The sequence below is a fragment of the Ranitomeya imitator genome, chromosome 8 (assembly GCF_032444005.1).
Source record: "Ranitomeya imitator isolate aRanImi1 chromosome 8, aRanImi1.pri, whole genome shotgun sequence".
NCBI lineage: Eukaryota > Metazoa > Chordata > Amphibia > Anura > Dendrobatidae > Ranitomeya > Ranitomeya imitator.
This window is the reverse complement of record NC_091289.1, coordinates 138,046,985-138,055,855: the sequence shown is the minus strand read 5'-3', so window position 1 is coordinate 138,055,855 and position 8,871 is coordinate 138,046,985. Positions and strand designations below refer to the sequence as shown.

The 8,871-nt window shown below is 51.8% G+C and overlaps 1 protein-coding gene across 2 annotated transcripts in view; it reads left to right on the top strand.

The window, feature by feature from the left end:
• The first annotated feature begins 846 nt into the window (after nt 1-846).
• SLC35A3 (solute carrier family 35 member A3) overlaps nt 847-8,871 on the top strand; it is a 95,591-nt gene continuing 87,566 nt past the window's right edge. Inside the window, exon 1 of one of the 2 annotated variants that reach the window (XM_069737421.1) lies at nt 847-915. Coding sequence is in view for 1 of the 2 variants with exons in the window: in XM_069737419.1 (XP_069593520.1) it covers nt 3,334-3,450 (117 nt within the window). In the remaining variant the exon portion in view is untranslated. Of the gene's footprint in view, nt 916-3,270; nt 3,451-8,871 lie in introns of those variants that run through there. The other variant, XM_069737419.1, reaches the window with a different exon arrangement.

Below are 8,871 nucleotides of genomic sequence, written 5' to 3'. Positions count from 1 at the left end.
TATAGAGCAGCATGGTGGCTCAGTGGTTAGCATTGCACTATAGGGCAGCATGGTGGCTCAGTGGTTAGCATTGCACTATAGAGCAGCATGGTGGCTCAGTGGTTAGCATTGCACTATAGAGCAGCATGGTGGCTCAGTGGTTAGCATTGCACTATAGGGCAGCATGGTGGCTCAGTGGTTAGCATTGCACTATAGGGCAGCATGGTGGCTCAGTGGTTAGCATTGCACTATAGGGCAGCATGGTGGCTCAGTGGTTAGCACTGCACTATATATAAATGGTCTCATTCTGAAATGACAATTTGTTATCCGGAAAAAACAAAACAAGCCTCATACAGCTGTGTAGAGTGAAGAAAAACTTCAGACTCTTGGAAAAAGAAGAAATAATAAAATAGAAAACTATCCCCGTATATATGGGGTTAAACAGTCTTGCTAAATCCGCCCCTTGCCTGCTCACGTCGCGGATAAATGCACGCTCCTGTCATGAACAGAGACTAGAGACAACAAGGGGAGAAACTGGTTTTGTAAGTAAATCCTGCCATGCCGGTCTGTCCTGCACAGCATGCGCTGAGGTGACGGCGGGGACAGCACGTTCCGCCCTCCACACCCGCACTATCCGCGCTTTACGGCCATTCTAAGGGCGGGACAAACGCTACATCCGTGAGCGCAGACGGGCCACATCCGCGAGCCAGCGGGGGCGGGGCCACAATGACGTCACGCGCGGGTCTGAGTGTACTGTAGGCGCCAGGGGGCGGGGCCACAATGACGCGCGGGTCTGAGTGTACTGTAGGCGCCAGGGGGCGGGGCCACAATGGCGCGCAGTTCTGTGTGTAGCCGGCAGGGGGCGGGGCCGGATCCCGGAAGTGCTGTGTGTATGTGTCAGGCTTAGTCAGGACAGGAGCTGAGTGTCTGAGCTGAGTGAGTATGTCCGTGTCCTGTGTGCAGGGAGCGCGGCAGCGGTGCCGCCCCCATATCTGCAGACCCCTACCTGCAGCAATGCCAGCTTCCGTCTGCTCTGTGCACAAAGTGGTATATTCACGTGCCCTCACTGTCAGGTGGGAAAGCTGTGTGAGCTGAGCACTCCCTCTAAGTACATATATGGCTCTGTGCTTCACATGCTGTATGCTGCATACAACCATATAGTCACATGGAAGCTGTGGTTTGGTTTCTGGCACAGGTTGCAGCCTATAGTGTCGCATTGTGGAGGTTTCTCCCATTTATTTCCTCTCATTTTACATTAATAGTAATTTTCTTATAAATTTTATGGGAAGAATCCAAAAACTTAATCTAGCCAAACAAAGCTAATGTGTGCCCCTGTACGTGTGTTACATCTGTGGTTCACTAGCCGTAGGGTGTTTGTGGTCCACGTCTGCTCCGAGCTGTCGTCTCACCGCTGCGATCACTGATCTCTGTATTTTCATACAAAGGAGCAGAGCTAAATGTAGCATTGATGTGTTTAAGGCTATGTGCACACGATGCAGAAAACGCTGTGGATCTGTAGCTGCCGCTCCGCAGCAGTTCCCCATGAGTTTACATTACAATGTAAACCTATGGTAACCAGAAAACGCTGTGCACATGCTGCAGAAAAAAACGCGCGGAAACGCAGCGGTTTACATACCGCAGCATGTCACGTCTTTCTGCGGTTTCCACAGCGGTTTTACAGCTGCTCCTATGGAAAACCGCAGTTGTAAAACCACAGTGAAAACCGCGGTAAATCCACAATAAGGGTATGTGCACATGTTGCGGATTCTCTGCAGATCCGCAGCGTTTTTTGATGTGCAGAAACGCTGCAGATACGCCATTGATTTACAGTACAATGTAAATCAATGAGAAAAAAAAAATGCTGTGCACACTTTGCGGAAAATCTGCTGCGGAAACGCTGCGGTTTAAAAGAAGTAGCATGTCACTTCTTTTTTGTGAATCTGCAGCGTTTTTGTACCCATTCCATTATAGAAAACCGCAGGGGTAAAAAACGCAGCAAATCCGCAAGAAAACCACAGAAAAAACGCAACAAATCCGCACCAGAAATTCCTAAGCCTAATCCGCAAGGTGTGCACATAGCCTAAATCTGCAGCAAAAACGCAGCGTTTTTGCCCTGCAGATTTATCAAATCCGCTGCGGAAAAATCTGCAGTGGACAAGAATATGTGTGCACATACCCTAAAGGGGTTGTCAAGGATGTAAAATGGTTTATTAAAAAAAAAATAATAATAAAATATATATATATTTTTTGTATCTCAGCCAATCAGGGTCTGTTTGCTTTTGCTGCAGAGATGTCAGTACATAACGTGACGGCTGCCCGGGCACTGACCTGTGGGGGGGATGTTAATGTGTATGTAACTTCATCACTGCAGCAAAGTGCACAAAGGCCAGAGGTGACCACCAGAGCAATGGGGGAACCCGGTGTCTATTGTATTACTGTGTAATATGTGTGTGCAGCGAGGTAGCGTAGGGACGGGGGTAGATATGGGTCGTTGCCAAAACTCTTAAGGGTGTGAAATTTCATAAGGAAAAAAAAGTACGGTAGTTATATTGTATCTGGGGCAGCGAAAAAGCCCTAGACTTTTGGCTGAGTACCAGATCTCCTGGTGGGCACCACCTGAACTGTATCCATATAAACATGACCCTAAAGGTACCTTCACACTGTGCAACTTTGCAACGAGAACGACAACGATCCGTGACGTTGCAGCGTCCTGGATAGCGATCTCGTTGTGTTTGACACGCAGCAGCGATCTGGATCTCGCTGTTATATAGCTGGTCGGAGCTAGAAGTCCGGAACTTTATTTGGTCGTCAGGTCGGCGTGTATCGTCATGTTTGACAGCAAAAGCAACGATGCCAGCAATGTTTTACATGGAGCTAACAACCAGCTACAACGATAAGTGAGTCGCCGTTACGTCACTGGATCGCTCCTGCATCGTTCTGGAGTTGCTGTGTTTGACGTCTCTACAGCAACCTAAACAGCGACGCTCCAGCGATCGGCTCGTTGTCTATATCGCTGCAGCGTCGCTGAGTGTGACGGTACCTTAAGGACATGTTCAGTATGTGTAAGCCAAAACCGGGAAAGGAACAATCGAAAGAAAAGTATAATAGACACGTCACCACTTCTGGATTTTGGCTAAGGGTTCATTCAGACAGCAGTGACTTTTCTTCAGTATTTGTTCCATTCCTGGTTTTGGCTTCCAACCAGAGCAACAGTATAATAGAAACACGTCACCACTTCTGGATTTATCACCCACTCCTGGTTTTGGCTTATAAATACTGAGGTAAAATACTGAGTATGTGAACTTGAGGGATCCTGTGGTGGAGCAGTGTGCCATAGGTTCTCTGCCTCGCTCCATGCTGCAGGCTGTTGTATGCCGACTGCCTACAAAACATCCACGTCCTGTGTCAGTGATGTCCCTACTCTGTGCTGCATGTGCAAAAGGAAAAGGTGCACTCAGTCTCTTGCATTTGGTGAGTGAAAACTTCTTTTTTTGGTAAGGGATGGTGAAACGTGACATTTATACTTTAGGGGGGCACTCGGGGCCCACTGACATTATTTGTTAGGAGGGAGCATTAATGGTATTTAACAGTTGCGTATGCATTATTACTGGGACAGAGGATGAACTACCCGCATTATCTCAGATTCTGACAACCCAGTATGTATATATGTGTACTAGCTATTGAACCCGTTCTACGCCCGGGTGACGAGCATTTATATTGGTATATTGTCTCCATCCTGGTATGTGCTGCTCCATCCTGCGTCCCCATCCTGTCATGTGCTGCACCCATCCTGCGTCCCCATCATGTCATGTGCTGCTCCCATCCTGCGTCCCCATCATGTCATGTCCTGCACCCATCCTGCGCCTCCATTCTGACATGTGCTGCACCCATCCTGCGCCTCCATTCTGTCATTTGCTGCTCCCATCCTGCGCTGCTCCCATCCTGCGCCCTCGTTCTGTCATGTGCTGCTTCCATCCTGCACCCCCGTTCTGTCATGTGCTGCTGCCATCCTGCGCCCCCGTTCTGTCATGTGCTGCTGCCATCCTGCGCCCCCGTTCTGTCATGTGCTGCTGCCATCATGCGCCCCCGTTCTGTCATGTGCTGCTGCCATCATGCGCCCCCGTTCTGTCATGTGCTGCTTCCATCCTGCGCCTCCGTTCTGTCATGTGCTGCTGCCATCCTGCGCCCCCGTTCTGTCATGTGCTGCTGCCATCCTGTGCCCCCGTTCTGTCATGTGCTGCTGCCATCCTGCGCCCTCGTTCTGTCATGTGCTGCCCTATTGTCATGTGCTGCTCCCATCCTGCGCCACCGTTCTTTAATTTGCTGCTCCTATCCATATGCCCCATACGCTGCTCCATAAAGGTTTATGGCCCCCATAAGATGCTCCATAGTGTATGCCCCGTACGCTGTTCCATAAAGGTTGATGGCCTCCATAAGATGCTCCATAGTATATGCCCTCGTACACTGCTCCATTATGGTTTATGGCCCCCATAAGATGCTCCATAGTATATGCCCCGTACACTGCTCCATAAAGGTTGATGGCCCCCATAGGATGCTCCATGGTATATGCCCTCATACACTTCTCCATTATGGTTGATGGCCCCATAAGATGCTCCATAGTGTATGCCCCGTACGCTGTTCCATAAAGGTTTATGGCCCCCATAAGATACTCCATGGTATATGCCCCCGTACACTGCTCCATAAAGGTTTATGGCCCCCATAAGATGCTCCATGGTATTTGCCCCCGTACACTGCTCCATTATGGTTTATGGCCCCCATAAGATGCTCCATTGTATATGCCCCATGTGCTGCTGCAATATATATATATATATATATATATATATATATAAAAATACCATACTCACCTATCGTCGCTGGGCGCCGAGTGCTGGGGGGCCTGAGCAGGCGGGGACACCGGCGCGCTGTGGGGGTCAGGTGCCTGAGTCGCCGCTAGCTCAGGCCCCCCAGCACTTGCTATATTCACCTGGCCCCGTTCCACCGCTGCGCGCCGCCATCTTCCTACTCCTCTGGCTGTGACTGGTCAGTCAGAGGGCGGCGCGCATTAAGCGCGTCATCGCGCCCTCTGAACTGAACGTCACAGGCAGAGGAGACGGAGCCGCACGCAGCGGTGGAACGGGGGACAGGTGAATATGCTCACCCTCCTGGCGGTCCCTGCTTCTCCGTTGGAGATCGCGGTGTGCGTTCAATGTTTACGCATACCACGATCTTCTGGGAGCGTCACTCTGTGGGGTCCAGACTGCGACGGCGCTTGTGCAGTCTATAAAGGCTTCGGACAAAGTGACGCTCCCAGCGTTATATTATAGACTAGCTATTGAACCCGTTCTACGCCCGGGTGGCGAGCATTTATATTGGTATATGGTCTCCATCCTGGTATGTGCTGCTCCATCCTGCGTCCCCATCCTGTCATGAGCTGCTCCATCCTGCGTCCCCATCCTGACATGTGCTGCTCCCATGCTGCACCCCCATTCTAGCAATGGCTGCTCCCATCCTGCACCCCCATTCTGACATGTGCTGCTCCATCCTGCGTCCCCATCCTGTCATGTGCTGCACCCATCTTGCGCCCCCATCCTGCCATGTGTTGCACCCATCTTGCGCCCCCATTCTGTCATGTGTTGCACCCATCCTGCGCCCCCATTCTGTCATGTGCTGCTTCCATCCTGCGCCCCCATTGTGACATGTGTTGCACCCATCCTGCGCCTCCATTCTGTCATTTGCTGCTCCCATCCTGTCATGTGCTGCTCCCATCCTGTGCCCCCGTTCTGTCATGTGCTGCTCCCATCCTGTGCACCCGTTCTGTCATGTGCTGCTCCCATCCTGCGCCCCTGTTCTGTCATGTGCTGCTCCCATCCTGCGCCCGTTCTGTCATGTGCTGCTCCCATCCTGTGCACCCGTTCTGTCATGTGCTGCTCCCATCCTGCGCCCCTGTTCTGTCATGTGCTGCTCCCATCCTGCGCCCGTTCTGTCATGTGCTGCTCCCATCCTGTGCACCCGTTCTGTCATGTGCTGCTCCCATCCTGCGCCCCTGTTCTGTCATGTGCTGCTCCCATCCTGCGCCCGTTCTGTCATGTGCTGCTGCCATCCTGCGCCCGTTCTGTCATGTGCTGTTCCCATCCTGCGCCCCCGTTCTGTCATGTGCTGCTCCCATCCTGTGCCCCCGTTCTTTCATGTGCTGCTCCCATCCTGCGCCCCTGTTCTGTCATGTGCTGCTCCCATCCTGCGCCCCTGTTCTGTCATGTGCTGCTCCCATCCTGCGCCCCTGTTCTGTCATGTGCTGCTCCCATCCTGCGCCCCTGTTCTGTCATGTGCTGCTCCCATCCTGCGCCCCTGTTCTGTCATGTGCTGCTCCCATCCTGCGCCCCTGTTCTGTCATGTGCTGCTGCCATCCTGCGCCCGTTCTGTCATGTGCTGCTGCCATCCTGCGCCCCCGTTCTGTCATGTGCTGCTGCCATCCTGCTCCCCCGTTCTGTCATGTGCTGCACCCATCCTGCGCCTCCATTCTGTCATTTGCTGCTCCCATCCTGCGCTGCTCCCATCCTGCGCCCCCGTTCTGTCATGTGGTGCTGCCATCCTGCGCCCCCGTTCTGTCATGTGCTGCTGCCATCCTGCGCCCCCGTTCTGTCATGTGCTGCTGCCATCCTGCGCCCCCGTTCTGTCATGTGCTGCTGCCATCCTGCGCCCCCGTTCTGTCATGTGCTGCTCCCATCCTGCGCCCGTTCTGTCATGTGCTGCTGCCATCCTGCGCCCGTTCTGTCATGTGCTGCTGCCATCCTGCGCCCCCGTTCTGTCATGTTCTGCTCCCATCCTGCGCTACCATTGTATTATATGCCCCCCATAAGATGCTCCATTATATATGCCCCCTATGCTGCCATATATTAAAAAAAAAACCATACTCACCTATCGTCGCTGGGTGCCGAGTGCTGGGGGGCCTGAGCAGGCGGGGACACCGGCGTGCTGTGGGGGGTCAGGTGCCGGAGTCACCGCTAGCTCAGGCCCCCAGCACTTGCTATACTCGCCTGTCTGTCCCATTCCAGCGCTGCGCGCCGCCATCTTCCGGCTCCTCTGGCTGTGACTGTTCAGTCAGAGGGCGGCGCCGGCGCGCATTAAGCGCGTCATCGCGCCCTCTGAACTGGGAACGTCACAGCAGAGGACCCGGGAGACGGAGCCGCACGCAGCGCTGGAACTGGGGACAGGTGAATATACTTACCCTCCTGGCGGTCCCTGACTCTCCGGTCGAGATTGCGGTGTGCGTTCAGTGTTTACGCATACCGCGATCTCCTGGGAGCGTCACTCTGTGGGGGCCAGACTGCGCCGGCGCTTGCGCAGTCTATAAAGGCTTCTGACAGAGTGACGCTCCCAGCGTTATATTATGGATGTCTATCTATCTATCTCTGACATCACCAGACCCTACTGGGTGGCATTACAATCTTTGACACATGCGGTGCAGTTTCTATATTTTCTTGTGCGTCTTTTTAGTGCAGTTTAGAAGTAGCCAATGTCCCAGGGCGGCTCCCACTCTCCCTCCTACTGTGTAAACTGCATGATGTCCATTGCCCGGACACGACCCGCTTCTGTGCCAGCACATGTGAACCCTGCGGGTGTGTTACATGCTGCTGGTTCTCTGTAGCACAAAAAGCACTGTATCATTCTAAACCCCTAAAATTCAGTGAGATGTCCCAAGCACTTTTACTTCTCTTTTTACCTCCCTCCACTGTGTTGGCATTGTGCTCTTTATTTTATGTATGTCATTGTGTCATGTAATTTCCAGTTGCACAACTCTCTTATTTCTAAGCTCTCACACTTGTCCTCATAAATCCTCCCACTTTCTTGTCAGCATGCACATTAGTTTAGTATATGATATTGACATTTTAATTTTTCTAAAAATCTTTCCATAAATCATTCAACTCCTTTGCCACACATAAATCTATAGTGTTCTGGGCTGAATTATTTTTTGTCCTCTCTGCGGACAAGTCTGTTTTAAAGGGACTCTGCCATCCCAAATCAATAGTGTAAAGTACGCCTGTCCATGGCACCTGTGAAAATCACAGCCTTTGATGTAAATTGCTGCCTCCATTTTGCAGAAACTGATGTATAAGCAAACTAATTTTGGTGCCCAATTCACCCTTGGTGTGGCCAAGATGCTCAGTACATCGTTCCACCCTTGGGTTTTTCGAGCTGCACCTGCTTCACTGGTGAGTGACAGCGCTGGCTTATCTGCGCTTTCTCTGGTAACGGTGATTACTACAGGCAAGGCCGAACTGTCAATCACCAGTGAGGGAGGTGGTAAGGGACGCCAGTGGGTGCACCCTAACTAGTGTATCTGATTAAACTTTAGTATCTGCATAACTGAAACAGTGATTAGAACTGTAAGGGGTTTTGTACTTATTTTTTACTATGTAATATTTTTTTCTCCCCTTTTTACAAGTCCACATAATGTATTCAGTTTGTTCTGAGAGATGCCCTTTAACCCCTTCACAACCTTTGATGTACGTATACGGCAAACTCGGAAAGGGGTTCCTTACCTTTGCCATATGGGAACGTCATGATGATCATGTGGGGCAAAGGAGCTGTGCCCACACCATCACTGCCCGAAGCTCAGCTTAAGTGATAACTGAGCCCTGATTGTCACAACCCAAAGCACTGCCCGCACTGCCCCAGGCTGTCGAACCTCCTAAATGCTGCGATCAATAGTGACTGCAGCATTTAGGGGACTGGGAGAGGGATGGGACTCCCTCTCCCACTCAATCGGCAGGCCCACAAAGTCATCACAGGCTGCCGATCATTGCCATGGCAGCTCAAGCCAGCTACAGCGTGCTGCCTGTTAGACCATGGTCTAATAGGCTTTCTGACATTGTGTCTCACTGACAGACAGGT